This window comes from Sphaeramia orbicularis, chromosome 14 (assembly GCF_902148855.1).
Source record: "Sphaeramia orbicularis chromosome 14, fSphaOr1.1, whole genome shotgun sequence".
Taxonomy (NCBI): Eukaryota; Metazoa; Chordata; class Actinopteri; order Kurtiformes; family Apogonidae; genus Sphaeramia; species Sphaeramia orbicularis.
Window position 1 is genome coordinate 20,133,645 of NC_043970.1, and position 18,803 is coordinate 20,152,447.

General features: G+C 34.7%; 1 protein-coding gene across 4 annotated transcripts in view; it reads right to left on the reverse strand.

The window, feature by feature from the left end:
* The window catches only part of LOC115432884 (rap1 GTPase-activating protein 2-like), a 66,634-nt gene that overhangs the window by 31,301 nt on the left and 16,530 nt on the right, over window positions 1-18,803 (reverse strand). The window contains exon 1 of one of the 4 annotated variants that reach the window (XM_030153960.1): window positions 11,692-11,819. The exons of the other annotated variants lie outside the window; for them this stretch is intronic. Within the exon in view, the coding sequence (XP_030009820.1) occupies window positions 11,692-11,708 (17 nt within the window). The 5' untranslated portion in view covers window positions 11,709-11,819. Of the gene's footprint in view, window positions 1-11,691; window positions 11,820-18,803 lie in introns of those variants that run through there. 4 annotated transcript variants of the gene reach the window in all.

An 18,803-nucleotide genomic window follows, 5' to 3' on the forward strand; every position in this document is an offset into this window, starting at 1 on the left:
AAGGAGTGATATTTTGCTTTTTACCTCCTTTTTATTATGTAGGTTATGTGGTCATTAGGGTTTGTCTGTCTGTCTGTCTGTCTGTCTGTTAGCAAGGTAACTCAAAAAGTTACGGACGGATTTTTATGAAATTTTCAGGAAATGTTGATACTGGCACAAGGAACAACTGATTACATTTTGGTGGTGATCGGGGCACGGAGGTGGGGGGTGTCTGCCTTGACGGAGGTCTGCGCTCTCCCAGTGCTTTTCTAGTTTTAAATGGAATTATGCATTTTAAAACATTTCCCTGTGGTCTACATTAACTGTAAATGCTATGCTTGGGTCTGAATTCTTCATTTATTAAACTCCACAGGTCCATCTTCAACCCTATTTCTGATTAATGACACCAGAAAGGTGGTTTTGAGCACGGGCCCTTTAAATGCAAATGCAATACAAATGAAATGCAAATGAGCCCCTTCAGGCCCCACCCCCTCCAGGTTGTTGGCTGTGCTGCTCTGTCCCATTCAACCAACAACTGAACATTTTAGGTAATTGGCTCAAAGTTTGGACATATTTTCAGTATGGACTACAACCGCTGCTGCTGACAAACAATTATGGTATACTCGGAAAAAAAGTTCATCAGGAGACTTGACCTTATATGTACAAATGTCGTGATGTAACTAGTTATAGACATTACAAATTAAGAAGGAATTAAAACAGGTTGTAGAAATCCACTCGATTTTTGTCAAAATGAATATAAAGATAGCTTTGCAACACCTTGAGGGTTCAAATTCAAGCTTTTTTGAACTATTCAGGTCCAAATACACAAATAAATGTACCAAAGACTAATAAAAGTGGGTTTAGCAAAATATGACCCCTTTAAGGGAATTTAAAAGTGCACTGTCTAATATAGTTTGACAAAAAGCTTGGAAACCGTAATGGAATATGCATTATTTTACTGCAACAGTTTGTAAACACATTGTCATAAAAGAAGGATTTTATTCTAATAATGACAGTTGAAACAAAAAGTGTTTTGTTTATATTGTGTAAAATTCTAGTAATTGTCTGAGCTGAACTTATGTATGGCCACTGTTAGCATCAGTTGACCAACTGACCCAGTCTTTATTGATTGGCAACAATTCTGGTTGCACTTTACTATAGCTGGAATTGCACATGAATGGACTGACGTTCACCAGACTCAAGCATGTTACTGGAAAAAAAAAAAAAAAACTGGTAGAAGGAGCGTCACTGGGTCAAAAAACACAAAATGTAAATGCATATAAAGGAATCAGGTGCTTATCTTAGCGTTGGGTTAGAATGCATAGAAAACAAATGGGCAAAAAGGACTGATGCAAAGAAAATTAATCATCAGTGTTGAAGAAGTGAATAGTGTAAAAATAGTCAAAAATACAAAGTCATCTATTACCTACAGGGAAAGCATCACCAATGTGTTTTAACAAGACAGCCTTAGTCAGAGCATCAAAGTATGCCAGACTTGATTCTGTCTGTTGTATTTTGAACTTTGATGATTAATTTTATTCACAACAGTCCTTTCTGAAGTGTGTTTGTCTCTTCTCATCAGCCATGGCATCGTTCCTGACACTGATGATGTGGATTTCATTTCTGGGAGGGCTGGGTTCGGATGAAACTGTCTTTGGTTCCACACAAACAAACATAAAAAGTATGTACATAAAAAGTAAAGACAGTCACAGAAAGAATCTATAACGAGGTGTCAAACATATGGCCCAAAACCGGCCTGTGAAAAGGTCCAATTTGTCCTGTGGGATGAATTTGTGAAATGCAAAAATTACCCTGAACATATTAACAATCAAGGGTGTCAAAATCATTTTAGTTCAGGAGCCACATTCATTCAATCAATTCGATCTCAAGTGGGTCAGAGCACTAAAATACTATCATAATAACCTAATAATAATGACAACCCCAAATGTTTCTCTTTTTAGCGTAAAAAAGTAAAATTACATGAAAACATTTATATTTACAAACTATCTTTTCACAAAAAAATGTGTTCTGCCTGTTATTAAATGTTTTGTGTATTTGTAGATCCACTGTGATCTGTAAGTTATACTGCACATGTGTAAATGATAAACTGAGGCATCATATTGTTAAAATTGTACATATTTTTTCTGAAGAAATTTCAGGTTGTGTGAGATTGTTCATGTTATTTACATTTTTCAAAGGATACTGTGCAGATTTTCATTATGTAATTTGACTTTTTTCACTGTTACTATTGCACTGCTCTGACCCAGTTGACATCATATGGGCTGTGTGGACCCTGAACTAAAAGGAGTTTGACACCTCTGATCTAAATCAACAATAAAAAGGACAGTAAAAAGCTGCAGACCTTGGGTTCAATTACAGACAAGTTGATCCATTACACTTCTTTAGTCCAATTCAGCCGTCTGACACCTTGATTGCACTTGGTACAAAGGATTTCCTGCTGAGTCTAAAAGTCTGAAAGTACCAAAAATTGAGAGTTCATTGGATGTGACAGATCACTTGTAATGCCAAAAGCTTTCTTTTTCATCCCTAGCAGATATTTTTCACTGAGTTGCGTCTGTGGTTTCCTGATTATTTACCACTTTGGACAGTTCAGGTTTACTTTTAATGTCAACATATCTGTACCAAAATGCCATATTTACCCTTTAGACCCCAGAGTTTAGTTTTTTTTCCAAAAAAAAACAAAAAAACAAACAAAATTTTTGATATCAAAATTTCACAAAACTGTCTGTTTCATTCAGTTATGTTGCTTGTTGCAATATTGCAATTTTGGTGCTTAAAGAGTTAAAAGACACAGTTCTTTTGACCAGATTCTTCTTCACCAGTTCTAGAATTTTTCAGTCATGTTAAACAAAAGGACTGAATGCTGCTCTAGGTTAGATCAGCGGTTGTCAAATTTTCTCTGTCAGCCCTCCTTTTGGAGCAAGAAACATTTCCACCCCCCTTCAGCTCCAACAAAATTGTAGCAATAGTTCAAGTATAACTTTTATTAACCGAAACATCTATATTATAACCATTGTTTTTGCTTTTCTTTGAGTAACTTGTTTGCAAATTGCAATTTTTGCCCCTGAGACAACACTTTTCAAAATAAGAATATGAAATGTGCAATTATTTTGTAATAACTATAACAATAAAGTTAATTTTTTAAGGACAACAAACAGTGTCAGTATTTCAGTGTTTTAACAGTATCAGTGGCTGTAATGAGTCTGTTTTGAAGTGCACATATTCTCAGAAAATAATGTACAAACTGTGTAAAAATGGAAACTGCACATTTTTCAGTGGGTTTGTTTGCTGTATGTCCCTATTGTGAGTTCACATTCCTCTTTTTCTTCCTATTTATACAATAAACAATCACCGTTGACCTGGTGCAATGATTACATTCATGAGTCTTGTTACACTTTATCTATCAAGAAGAAATCACATTGTTACATCATCTCAAGAGATACAAATATTTCATTCCAACATCATGGGCAACAGTGCACAATGTGAAGAGTATAGAACCGTTCTAATGACAAATCAAATCAAAAACAAACTTTTGAAAATAATGAACATGAACTTTTCTCAATGTGAAATTCAGTTTTTAACATCAGTAATGGAACTCCACACTATGACACCTTTTCTCTGCAATCTAGTTTTATCTATTTTGATTTTGTTGCATCTTTTACATCATTTCCAGCTTGATGTTACGTCATATAAACACACACCAGATCGCTGTATTTACACTGAACCTCTTTAGCGTTGATGCCTCTGTTCAGTTGTTGTTTGTTTCTTCTGTCATCGTATCAGTTTCTGGATTACACATTTGAATCCCTTTGTGTCAGACCTATTGTAAACTAACTGTGAGTCATCGGTAGCTCATGATAAAGTCAAGTATTTCTATAGCTGAGCTTGTCTGCTGTCTGCTGACTCAGTTGGAACAACCTCCTAAACTGATTTTATCCCATTTATAATCACTGGATTAGATTGGGTTCTAATGCATCTACTCTGGCAGCCGCTCATTCATCTCCCATGTCAAGAAGAGTAAAAGAGATATCGCCGGGTGTCTGGGTTTGACAGCCTTATATGTGATGCAGGTAGCTGTGGTAGGTTTCTGTTTTATTACCCCGGCCCCCGAAAAGGAGGCAAGGGTTGTTGTTTTTGGTTTGGTTTGTTTGTTTGTTTGTTTGTTAACACTTTACCTGCAAAACTACTGGTTGAATTCATACCAAATTGGGTTTATAGATTGCCAGTGACCCAGAATAGATTTGAGTACATTTTGGGAAAAGTAGGTCAAAGTTCAAAATTTTTATGAATCTTTAAAAATCTTTTTTTCCCCATTTACTAATAATGGGCAAAATTTCAAATGTCTGTAGCAGCAAAACTATTGGTTGACTTCATACCAAACTGGGTTTATAGACTGCCAGTGACCCACAATAGATGTGGTTACATTTTAGGAAAAGAAGGTCAAAGCTCATATTTATCTGAATTTTTAAAGTCTTTTTTTTTTCTCCCATTTACTTATAGCGGGCGAAATTTCAAATGTCTAACATTAATTTTGTTTAAATTTACGTCAGACTTGGCAAATATATAGAGGCAATTGATATGCTGAAATCAGCACAAGCATAGACATGATGACATCAGCTGGATTGATGCCAAAATAAGCTACAATACATGTGAGGGGTGGGGTTTGTTGTGCCTGCTGCTGGTTTCAGTTGTTTCACTTATGATACAGCATCAATAAAGGGCTTGAGCTATGTTCTGTTCATTTTACTCCTATTAATAAGAACATGAATAATAAGATGTTTCCTGATGCTAGTGTTTCTTTTTCTCAAATTGATCTGAAAGTGACCACGACAACATGTTTCCTCTCCACCCTGTCAATGTCTTAACAGTTGTATTGTAGACAGTATGGCTCATTACCATTATAGTCATCATTAATAAAGTGGGTGGTTCTTTATGATTTAATACTGAGTCACAAAATATACAACCTGGCCAAGAAAAAGTTCCATCATCTTTAACTTTGATTACATGTAGTAGCTTCAGCGTCTTTTCAGTCAGCGCAGTGTTCTAACACTTATAGGCTGCTGAACACTTAATGATCTCATATTTAAATTGATCGCCATCTGATCTACTTTTCAGCTGGGCTGAATGTGTCATTAAACACAAACTGTCATACACAGTTAACATCCCTTCATTTAGCCTGGGTGCTTGTCTGACTACTGTATTTTGCACAGAACAGGTTACTATTAGTTATTTTTAGTTGTTCTTTAGGATTTTACACTAAAAATGTTCCGTTTTTCCACTGTAATTCACAGAGTTTGTGTAACAGCCTTTGCTGCAGAAGAAATACGGACAGAAATGACTTCAGAGGGTAGAAAATAACAGTAATGTCAAGTGATGTGGTGGTCTGAGCTCTGATTAACATGGATGAGAAAACAACATTTGAGTAAAACATTTATGTTCATTATAAAACTCCAAGTCTATGTAATTAATCAAATGCTACAGCGCCATTTATATGTGTATAGACCGGAACAAGTAGAGTAGTACTTAGATTTGTGTCAGGTTCCTTTTACATAGTGTCAAAATATTGCTTTAACCCTTTCATGCATAGTGATCACTATAGTGGACATCTATTCTATAGCTGTTCTCTTATATATTCATGGATTTTGTTGTTTTAGTTCCAGTTTAGTTTCAGTCAACACAGTGGATGCTTATGCACCATATCATATACTGAAATTCATTGTTCTTGATAAACCTGATCTGCAGTAACTTGTTTGAGTGTAAATCAATTGCTTGTTATTGCTATTAGACTGTAATTAACAGGGTTTTTTTTTTTTTTGTTTGTTTTTTTTACAAAAAGTTGTTTGTTTTTTTTGCATATTATCTCCATGAAGTGAGTAGTAGCTAGTATTAGAGTATATTAAAATGTGAGAAAATGTCAGAGTAGCTGCATTAAAAAAAATTATTTCATAGTTTTCACACAGTATATCAGTAAATATGTTTCTTTGCTTAAAAAAAATTAAATGCATGGTGTCCAGTTGAGTGGACCTTTTTGCATCTCAAATAGGTTCATAAAAAAAAAATTCAATTGGATTTTTTTTTTAATGCCTAGAGGAATTAAAACACTCAGGGAAAAAAATCTTGATTACAGCTCTCATAATTCATGCATGAAAGGGATAATATTAGTCCAAAAATAATTTTAGTGGAAAAAAGCAATCATAACAAAAAGCCATCACACACAGTCTAATCCTCAAGAAGCAAAATAAAATTTCAAAAAAAAGTGAAGAAAACATTTGTTATGGTTGGAATTCACCTACAGAGAGGTGAGAAAAATGGTGTTTCCTACTGAAGATCATGACTCTAAGATTCTAATATGATCTTAAGCTCAGATCGATCACATTTTTGTGAGCGTGTGTTTTATTTCTAAGACAAAAACTTTCAGAAATCAAGTGTCTTCACATATTCTATGAGGAATCTGATACAGAGCATCATGAGGATCGAGTACATGTAGAGAGAGTCCAGAAAAAAGACCAAATGGGCGACAACAGCGGATACACAAAACCTGCTGTGTGAGAAAAGGTCAGTGTGTGTGTGTGTGTGTGTGTGTGTGTCTACACCAAACCCACTCTCAGCTGGTTCGTTATCTCCGCTGACAGCTGCGTGTCATAGCCAATAAAATCACCTCAACACACATTCACACACACATTAACATGTTACGCCGATGTCAAAAACTCCTGCAGGCCGTGACCCATGCCACACACCCTCCAGTCTCACGACACGCTAAACCTGGAGTTCGACTCTACGCACGGGGTGACAACATCAAAGCCCAGCCCCCAGCGTCCTTTAATACATCAGGTCGTAATGGGATTTATTTAGATTCACCACAGCAGCTGTTTATGGTTTTATGTTTCATAGAGAGCAACAATAGACTGAGCACACATTCATAGAATTGAGGTTACGTCTGATGATACTGTTTCAACCATCATTAAAACCATCATGAAGGCAGTTTAAGACCCATTTGTCAGTAGTTTATGGTCATGTCTCACTTTGTTAATGCTCCTCATGTGAAAATAGGACAATATGAGTTGATGACAAGTGTTTTCTGCTGAATTTAACAGCTGTTTTATGCTTTCTGAGTACAGCCTAACATTTTTGCTTCATATTTATAACTTTCATCAACCTTCAACCAAACACAAATGCTTTTTTCTCAATTGAAATGTAACTGAATATTCACACGTCCATATTAGATCAGAGTAATGTTAACAGAAACATTTATTAACAGCTTATTACTGTTAAAGGGAGTTCTAAAGGATTAATGCAACTTTGTTAGTTTTAGGTCATATTTCAGACATTTTAGGATCTAAAAGTCACTTCTTAAGGACCTGAGGAAACCCGGTTTGTGTAATTTCATACTATGCTAAATAAATCAAATCAGCTTCAAATCATACAACTTCAGATTTGACAGAAAAAAAAGCCAATTTTTGTTGTTGTTTCAAAGCGCATTTCAGTTATTGATTCATTAATTATTTTGGATTAGATAGAAAAGACGTGAAAATACAATGAGGAAATTTGCAGCGTTACAGCAGCATAATATAAATATAAAAGTATTAAAAAATATACAAAATATATCAGGTCTCAGTTTTAAAAAATAAGTGGAGAAAAACATTCTTTAACCTCCTGAGACTAAGGAAAGTAAATGTTTTTTTTTGTTTGTTTGTTTTTTTTTTACATTAAATAATTGTCTTGATTGGAAAAAGCATAATGCATCAGTTTTTCAGACACAATTTCTATTTTTATTTAACTTTTTAATGGAATGTCCTTTGCAGTGGACAGGATTTTTTTTCTAAGTAAAGCTGTGAAACTTTTGTCCCCTACACAGGACAAAAATGCAATGCTGGGTCTCAGGAGGTTAAAGAAATTACTTTACTTTGCATTAGAAAAGAGTACTCAAATTATTTCAGAATGGATGAAATCTGTACATTTGAAAATAATCTGTATGTTAGTCAGGAATGACGAGACTCTCCACATTATTCTACAGTGCAAACCATTCTGCACATTAATCTGGAATGAAAATATTATTTGCATATAGAAAGAATCTGCAAGTCAATGAAGAATAAAAACAATCTCCACATTAATCTGTAAGCAATTCTGCATGTTCTATTTATCTATCAGGTATGAAAAAAAAACTGCAAAATAGACCAGAATAAAACAAATCTGTACGTTAATCCACAATAAAAATAGTCTCTACATTTGAAAAGGGTCCACATGTTACTGAAGAATATAACGATGCTCCATATTAACCCAGAATATAAATGATTCTGCACGTTAATCTGGTATGAAAAGAATCTGCAAGGTAGTAAAAAAAATGAAACAGATCTGCACATTAATCCAGAAAAAAGGGAATCTGCACACATTCAATATGAAACATCTCAGAAATTCCCACCTAGGGTTTGGATGTTCCAGAGTGTCATGTTAAATTATCAGAGATCCACATCCAAAAATGCTGAAAAGCAGTATTTCTGTGTTTCATCTGCCTTTGGTTTGACACAGATGCAGGTGATTTTCCAGTTTGTAAAGTAATGTAAAATATATTTATGAATTTTCATCCTAACCAGGAGGCCTGCTGAGCTCTGAGGCAACATCAAAGAAGGTCATTAAAATTTATATTGAACCCCCAACTTCCTTGAATGTGAACTGGTGAGGACACCTTACATCAACCCGTTTAGCTGTAACTGTTACCCGATCCGGTCGCAAAACGACATTATACTTTTGATCTGTTTCACTATAAATGATGTCAGGGTTTCATGGTGTCAACCTGCTGAGCTGAGCTGGAAAAAACCCCACCAAGAATCAAACTAGACATCATTTTAGGTGAGAGACAAACAGTAGCTCAATTCTCTGTATGTCCTGTCTGTATATTTTTAGCAGTGAATCAGTGGCCACATGACCTCATTAAACCTTAGAACAGGGGTGTCAAACTCATTTTAGTTCAGGGGCCACATTCAGCCCAATTTGATCGCAAGTGGGCTGGACCAGTAAAATAATAACAGTGAAAAAAGTAAAATTATATTATGATCAGGTTTACATCTACAAAGTTTCCTTAAAAATCGGAATAACATGAACAACTTGAATTGTCTTAAGAAAAACAAGTGCAATTTTAACAATAGTATGCCTCGGTTTATTTACACATGTGCATTACAATCACACAAAACATTTAATAACAGGCAAAATATTTGTAAAATTGCATCTACTTTTCTCAAGACATTTCCGTTTGTTCATATTTGTTCATCTTATTCACATTTTTTGTAAAAGTATAGTTTGGTAATGTAAACATTTTCATGTAATTTTTTTACACCAAAAAAACAAAGAGAAAATATGGGGTTGTCATTATTTATAGGTTATTGTAATAATATTTTACTCATCTGACCCACTTGAAATCTAATTGGACTGTATGTGTCTGTATGTGGAACTTGAATTAAAATGATTTTGACACCATTGATTGTTAATATCTTCAGTGTAATTTTTGCATTTCACGAATTCATCCTGTGGGCCGGATTGGATCCTTTGGCGGGCTGGATTTGGCCCCTGGGCCGCATGTTTGACACATGTGCCTTAGAAGGAGGTCGTTGTAGAAAATACGGTGAACATTTTTTTTACTGGTCAGTGAAAAAAACACACATTTAATGATGGAGAATCATTAGTTTCCCAATATCCTGGCACTGAGACCAGAATGCCATAATATGATCAAGACCTTTAACTTCACACCAGTGTAAACTGGTTTTCACTATAACCATCACAACTGGAAACATTATGATGCCACCATTCAGTCTGTTTCATCTGATTTCACATGTGTTTGTGTGACATAGTATACACCACTGAATTCACCAGGGGACATTTATTTCTATGTTATTGTTCAATCCATGCACACAACAATACAAAATAATAAAAAATTAAAACTTGGCTCAAATGTATGAAAACAGCAACAATGAAAATTCTGATGTTCACGCTTCACTGAAATGACAATTCTTTACTACCATTTATTATTTATAAATCCTTCCTGTTTAAGGTAATAACTGACTATGGTTGAAATATTGAAATTCATAGTCAGATTCAGGCCATTTCAACAGTTTTGTGTACAGGTTATTCTAAATGTTTAATCCAAGATTTAAAATTTTTCCTGCCACAGTCTATATGCATATAAAAATAGTTATATATCTGCCTCTTTGATTACTGATAATTGGTAGCTGTACAGGCCTTGAAAAAAACAACACTGGTTGATCTGTTAGTAAAACTAAAGAAAAAAAAACCCTTGTTAAACCTGCACATTTTAGTAGTAAAAAGTAAAGGTACTTTTTCAAATATGATAAAATGAAATAGAGTAAAATGAACATCTTGCCAAAATAATTTCTTGAGAAAGTACAGATACAAGAAACTTACACTTAAGTAGAGTAATGACGAATTTGTATGTTGTTATAACTGCATTAGAGACAGAAAAACACTAAAAGGTGCTCCAAAATATGCTTTCAACTCTGAATTGTCTCCAGATCAGTAAGAAATGGATCATCCTCATAGATATCATCATGCTTTTTTTTTTCAGAGCAATATCAAATGCAATTATTTCTTCATTTCCAATAAAAAGACAAAAACAATGTCAAAATGAGCCCTATTTCCTTCTGGTGAAGAATCATTTTAAAAGTAATAGAACCTGAGGTGGATTGTCCTGTAGATTCTAAGTTACAGCTGCAGACAAACCCAACTGTAAGGGTCTGTTTCAGGCTCTGTCTAAAATCATGTATGCGAAGGTCTTAAAAGTCTCAGATATATGTTGTTCGGGTTCAGCGCATCCCCTGCTACAGGCGTTCGCAGCTCGACGTGAACATGAATAAAACTGTGTGAACTGACTTTTAGGACATTTGCCCTCCACCTGCAGGCACACATCTTCTTTTATTTGTTTTTAGGGTGGTTGGGGGTATATATTTTCAATGGGTGGTACTGCTGTCGCCGATGGGGCAAAACCGAACACCAGTTACATCATAAACAACAACAACAACAACATTAACGACAGGAGGAGACTCAGCTGGGTTCTGTTTCTAGACAGACGGACTGTCTGCCCTTTAGCTGCAAACACACAAACACACACCAGGCTTAATGCATTTATCAAATGAAATAAATGTAATCAGACAAATGTGAGGTGGAGCCGATCTATCTAACTATCTATCTATCTATCTATCTATCTATCTATCTATCTATCTATCTATCTATCTATCTATCTATCTATGACTATATGACAATATATGAAAGATAAAAACAAGAACAATGATAACAGCAACACAATTATACAATATATATTATCTGTGTATAAAAATATTAAATGACCTTCTGTGTAAAAATGTTTACATGTGTTTACATGTTTTCGAGTTCAATCAAATTGAAATATTTCATTAATTAAGATGCATTTCCCTCCATATTTCTCTTCCCCATATCCACATTTACTTTCTGCCTCTTAAAGTCATGACATTCCTTCAGTCCAGAAGTGAAATAGATCAGCTGTTTGTAGCAGAATCATAATAAAAAAAAAACACTCCCAATGTTTAACAGAGAGAAAATAAAACAACATAACGTCATGTTACTGCGACACAATTCACCTGAAAGCAGCGCTAATGTCACACACAGACACACACACAGATGGAGGATGAGGAGAGATGCCAGACTCACCATTGGTCGTGTGGCATTGTTGCGTTGCCGTCGGTTACTGAGCATCTCTCAGATCACACACACCAGCTCGCTCTCTCTCTCTCTCTCTCTCTCTCTCTCTCTCTCTATCCCCCTCTCACTCTCTCTCGCTCTCATAGCGTCAGGATTACATCGCCTTAATGACTTACACACACAGAGAGGCAGATGGAGGAAAATACCGAGGGAAAAAAAGGGAGCTGGAGAGGAAAACTGGGAAATCAAAGACAAATAAAAAACAAAAGAAACACAGATGAGACGATGAAACTAAGACTGAAGACAGGCAACACCACAAAGCTCTGATTATTACCCAATGTAGAAACACTGCACAGTGTTCCTCCAATGTTTGTATCTTTGATATTTGTTCCTGGTTTCATGTGAAGGTCTGGTGTGTCAAAGGTAAAATGAAGAGAAAACGCAGAAATGGAATATAATCAAGCTATATGACCAAACAATCATGATAATTACTGTGATAGAATTGTTTATCCTATTCACTGGTCCACAGTTTGTTTGTTTGTTGTTTTTTTTTTCATTATTATTATTATCTACCTCAGAGATTAAATGTAAAAAACCTCACATACTTTAATAAGATGAATTGGAAAACAAATGACAAAAGTGCTTTTTAGCTGATGTTTTCAATGTATAGGATAAAGTGTGATTACACATACTGTATATATTAGTTTAATGTACATTTGTACAATAGATTTATAAATGTCCCAGTACAAAGAACCTGTAAAGTGAATGTATTTTCATGTGCAGACAGTGTTTTAAAGTAGATCTGGTAGCTCTGAGACAAACATTCATTTTTAGTAAAAACCCATTCTCTAATTAATTCTAACAATTTCACATTTTGCCCTAAGACTGTATCTTGGAAACTGCAGTTAAACAGCAATTTTTGACTTAATTTTCGTAATCAGTGACTCAAACTTGGTTGTTCTGGAGGCATTTTACTTGTAGACCGCTGATAAATGATATCTAGAAATCAGCGACTATGATTATTGCAATATAAATCTTTATTCAGTCCTCAGGGTTTGCTTTGTTCACGTGTTTTAATAAAACTCTTATAAACTGTTTTCATCTTGTTGAACAAGAACTCAGATTACATGAGCAAAATAAGCACTTAAATCATAAAAAGACCACAGCTGCGTTTTCATCTTGATGCATCTGTGACGTTTTCATCTTGCTTTTTGGGTTTTTTTGTTTAATTTTTGTCTTTAATGTTCTTTTCATTGTTTTTTTGTTACTCATCCCTGTGAGGGTACTGCAGTCAGGTCTGTCTGTGTCTAAGTATAAATGTATGTATATAAGTCTGTAACAGAAGGTAGGTCTGTCTCATACCTGGTTTGTCCTAGAAAATAGGAAATCAGCCACTTTTCCTCTACATTGTGCAGTAATTTGAAAAAATCACACACATGCTGTGAGACAATACTGTATCGACCCAAATAATCAGTGTTTTTCGGATCTAGGAATTGAGGACTGATAACATAATTTCATTTCTAAATTCTTCTTATTTGACAACTTTCCTGATGTCAGTTTTCTTTTTTTTTTTTACTCTCACAGTTTTTCCTCTTTTAAAAATACGTGCTGATCTTATTCAGATGATAGAACTGACAGACCCTGAAATCACATCCATTCCTCCACAACTAACTTTAAAACTACTGAAGGTGTAGTTGAGGGTCAACAAACTGATGTATAACTTAAAATTTACAACATAATGGAATTATTCAGCATAAGGGATGTGATTTTAGGGGGCAACACCTGCAATTTCAGATTTTTATGTACATTATATTTTAGATATTTTTTTAATGTATATTTCTTTAAAGTATATTTCTTTAATTATCATATTGATAATATATTGTCCAGTGCACATTAGAGTGTTTTAACATGTATATTTGGTACACATATACATACATACATATACTGTATATGTTTGTATATTTAGACCAGTGTTTTTCAACCCTGGGGGTCAGGACCCCACGTGGGGTCGCCTGGAATTCAAATGAGGTTGCCTGAAATTTCTAGTAACTGACAAAAAAAAAAAAAAATTACTAATAAAAAAAAATATATGGTGAGTTGAGAGACAATCCCAATACATAAAAAACATGACAAACTCTGAAGCTGAAACTGAAGCACTGTGGCACTGTTTATCTTTCAAATGTTCATTGTGGTCAGTTTCAGATGCTGCAGCTCTTTCATAATTCATAGTTTGAGTTCTTGTTTGTTCAGTATTAATTTTCAGCCTTCTAAAACTCGAGCCTTACTTTTTAAAGTTCGCATCTGATTTTATTGCCCAACTCTTGACTCATATTTTTAAGTTGTCCTTGGTCACTGAAACTATACCTTCAATCTGGAAGTCTGCCCTTGTCACTCCTCCGCTCAAAGGGGGTGACCCCACGGTCTTAAACAGTTACAGGCCCATCTCCAAGCTATGCATCCTGGCCAAAGTTCTTAAGTCCCTGGTTAGTGATCAGCTGAAGGATTTTTTAAATGAGAATAGTATTTTATCTGACTTTCAATCTGGTTTTAGAAAAAGACACAGCACAGTTACAGCAGCACTTAATGTTTTTAATGATTTTAGAGATTTTATTGATAACAAACAGCACTGTGCAGTCCTTTTTATTGACTTGTCAAAAGCTTTTGACACTGTGGATCACTCTATTCTTTTACATAGATTATTTAAAGCAGGAGTGTCGGAACACGCAGTTGGCTGGTTTAAAAATTACCTGACAGACAGGAAGCAGAGTGTGGAGGTAGACAGCTGTACTTCCAGTTCACTCACCTTGACAAAAGGCGTGCCACAAGGGTCAGTCCTGGGGCCACTTTTGTTCATAGTTTACATTAATAACATCAATCAGAATACATCAAACGCAAAATTTCATTTTTATGCCGATGATACAGTCATGTACACTTCTTCTTCCACACCTATCCAAGTCCTTACCCAGTTACAACTGCTTTTAACACTGTCCAGCAAAATTTTCATGACTTAAGACAAGTTTTAAGTGCAGATAAAACAAAAGTCATGATGTTCTCAAATTCAAGGTCCAAACTGTCAAACCTGCCATCACTGATCACTACTCAGGGAACTCAGATAGAACTCGTACTGACCTATAAATATCTAGGCATTTTAATTGACAGCTCCCTTTCTTTTTCTGCTCATATTCAGCAGCTTGTTAAAAAACTAAAACTAAAACTTGGCTTCTTCTTTCAAATAAAATCATGTCTGTCTTTTCGAATCAAGAAGGAGACTGGTTTCAGCTACATTTCTGTCTGTGTTGGACTACGGTGATGTCTTGTACATGCATGCCTCCTCCTATAGCCTACGGTCATTGGACACTGTGTATCACGGAGCCCTGAGGTTCATCACCAACTTCAAATCTCTCACTCATCATTGTTTGCTTTATGCTCATGTAGGATGGTCTTCTTTGTTGGCTCACAGACTTAGTCACTGGCGTATTTTTATTTATAAGTCTATTCTAGGTCTGCTCCCATCCTACCTTCTGACCTACATTAGTCGGAGAACCACAGACAATTATAATCTTTGTTCTCAGGATCTTTTCTTTTTGTCTGTTCCTAAAGTTAGAACCGAACAGGGGAAAAAGGCCTTCAGGTTTACAGCCCCATTCACCAGGAACGAGCTACAAAAAGACCTGAAATTTAAGGATCTGGTTTCGTTGGACACTTTCAAGAGGACATTGTATGACTTAGAGAGGGAGACATCTGGCTGCAGATGTTTTGCCTGACATGCTTTGTCTTCATCTCACTTTTTGCAAAGTTGACTTTGGAAGGTTTGACTTGTCTATGTGTCTTTATGTATTGAAAACTTGTTTTCGTTTTATGTATGAAAGTTTGTGTCTGTAACTATTTAATGTACTGCTGCCTGTCTTGGACAGGAAACTCTTGGAAAAGAGATTTTTAATCTCAATGAGGTTTCCCTGGTTAAATAAAGGTAAGATTTAAAAAAAAAAAAAAAAAAAAAAAAAAATACAAGCTGGACTGACTGTACATATCCTGACCAAGGAAAATAAAATTCTCACTTTGTGCAGTAATCTACACCTGGCTTTTCTGCCTCCGTCCATAATAATATACATTATACAGACTAAATGTCTTCTAAAATGAATGTTTATTTGCAACATTGTATAGCAAACTATTACATGATCAAAAAAAATTTAATTTTAGTAAAAAAAAAAGTCTCTGTTTTGAATGTCTGGGGTCGCCAGAAATTTGTGATGTTAAAATGGGGTCATGAGCCAAAAAAGGTTGGGACCCACTGATTTAGACCTTTAAATATATATGTATATACAGTACACATATTTCTGTTTTTCATTTTTGTTGTATTGATAATTTCTTTCCTCCTACTTTTTTTTTTTTAATTATAACTAAATGGAGCAACTGTAACACAATAATTTCCCTTTGGGATTAATAAAGTATTCTGATTTTAATTCTGATTTTGATTTTGTCCTGTTACATCATTGTCATTCACATTTATAAAAGTCTTGTTTGGTTAGTAGTGTAGTACAGCAGATTTTTTTCAGCTGATTTATTTCTATTATTAAGAAAGGCATGTTTAACTATCCCAAGAATCACAACTTTTAACTTTTAGCCGTATAGCGTATGTAATTAAACAGTTTGAGGCATTTAATTTAGGAAAAAGTCATTTTCCCAATCATGAAGATATAGATTCCAACATTTTAATTGTTGGTTAATTAATTTACTGATTATTTTAACTTTACATGTATATTAAGCATATATATATATATATATATATATATATATATTATATTAAGTTAACAATACAATAACAAGTTTGTAGTCAGATACAACGGAGAGGTGTTGAAGTTTCACATGTAAGAGGCTGCAGCCTACAAACAATCTGTTAAAAATGACTAAATGGATCAGGTTTAGTCAGACCAAACATCAGATTTACCAGCTTTTGTTGAACTGATCATTCAGTCAGCTTTCAGGAACTGTCACTGTCGATTTAAGATGTTCACAGACAACGTAATGTATGTTTGATATGTGTTATGTGTAGAATGAACACACAGCTGCGGCAGAGGGCGAGAGTCATAGAGAATGTACAGAGAGAGAGAAACAGAAGTGATGGACAGATGATAAAGTGTGAATCAGAAAACAAACTGCTGTAGGCGTAAAACTAGAATCATCATCATCTGTCAGATGGACGGGTCACCTTCCCCACAGTGTGAGGTCACATGCATGTGCTTCTGTAACCATACATGTCTACAAACATACAGAGCAGAGGGAGGTTTTCAGTCTTCCAGCTACTTCAATTTCCTAAAAACATGTCTGGGAGCATTCCCAGTGTTTTGTAATTAGAGAGCACACTAAATCCTAAAATCACCACTAAATCCATTTGCTTTAAAATATCAGTGCAACAGTGATTGGTGATCTGGGAAGTAAATGCTTTCACTGCAGCATCTACAAGCAAATTCAATACGAACAATAGAACATGAGGACAAAAATGTTAATGACAGAATCAATTGTTCTGGAGTTGCAGGTAGAATGGTTCAATAAAATATAAGAGAAAAGGTTATTTAATGTCTCCCAGTGAAATGTGTAATTTGACCAGTCTGCAAGTCTTTGTGTGCTATATAATCCAAAAACTGCAAACATTGTATATAGCAAACAGTATTAAAGACCACACACCACTCACTGAATCAGACGTTAACACACACTCACACATCTGAAGGTTTCATGTCACTATTTCACAGAAAAATACACTGTTCATTCTATTCAAGATTGAAATATGTGCCAAAAATGCAGGATTTCCCGAAGTCTTAACATTATAAGCCTGTAATAATTTGTTAACTTCCATGTGATACAGTGAAATCTGGCAAATTTTGCAAAAAGCGTCACTTTGTCAAGGGCTGTGACAAAAACTGTTTATCATGCTTTAATTGAGTTATAGTAATAGGAGAATTAACCTAGCGCATATTGTATGTCATGTTAACTCCACACAGAAAGTCCCTGTTACAACTAGTAATCAAACACAAAACCTTTTTTTTTTTTACTGTGAGGAAGAATTGCTAACCAATGAACAACTGTACTCCCTTTGAATAATAATCTTTACTTATATAGCACTTGTAAAAACAACAGTTTACAACGTGCTTTGACAGTCAAAGCAAACAGTTAAATGTAATTGCATCACCACTAACCAAACAGTAATGAACAAAGCTTTGATAAAAACTACAAAAAAAAGTGTAGCAAAAGAGAAATTATACTGGCTTTTTTTACATTAAACAATTGTCTTGATTGGAAACTGCATAATGCAACAGTTTCTTCAGATACATTTTAAAATTATTTTTATTTATTTATTTATTTATTCATTCATTCATTTATTAATGGAATGTCCTTTGCAGTGGACAGCATTTTTTAAGTAAAACTGTCAAACTTTTGTCCCCTACAGAGGACAAAAATGCATTGCTGGGTCTCAGGAGGATATAGAATTATAGTTGAATTTCAATTAGACAATAATTAAAAAGAAAAGAAAACATCAGTAATTATAAGTGTGATGAATAAAAAAAGAGACAACATCACATTGTAAAAATAGTGAAAGTAATACCACATTATAGCAATAAAAGCAATAAAAGGAGGAAGCTAAAAATTAATAATAAAAGCAATGGATGGTAAAAGCAGTAAGACAGAAGTAAGTTTTTAAAAAATTATATGATGAATATGGTTAATAAATACAATAAAAGAAATGTGAAATGGTAAAACAAAATAAAACCTAAACTAAAAGGGAACATGTATATTAAAATCACATAAAGGTATAGACATAAAAATGCATTTTAAGTGATTTAAAAGAGGTCATCAGTACATGTCTCAGCTCCTTGGGCAGGTTGTTCCACAGTCAATGCACTTGGACGGCGAAGACAACATCACCATCACATCTGAGCTTTGACTGTGGAACGACTATGAGGGTTTTTCAAGGTTCACATGTGGCGTTATGAACTTGATTTTGGAAACAGATCTTAGATGAAGAGAGAAGGACTGGACAACTTTTTGATGTGTTAGTTGAATGAAAGATTAGTATTGAATACAACTCCAAGTCTTCTGGCAACTCGTGATATGTTGGAAGACAT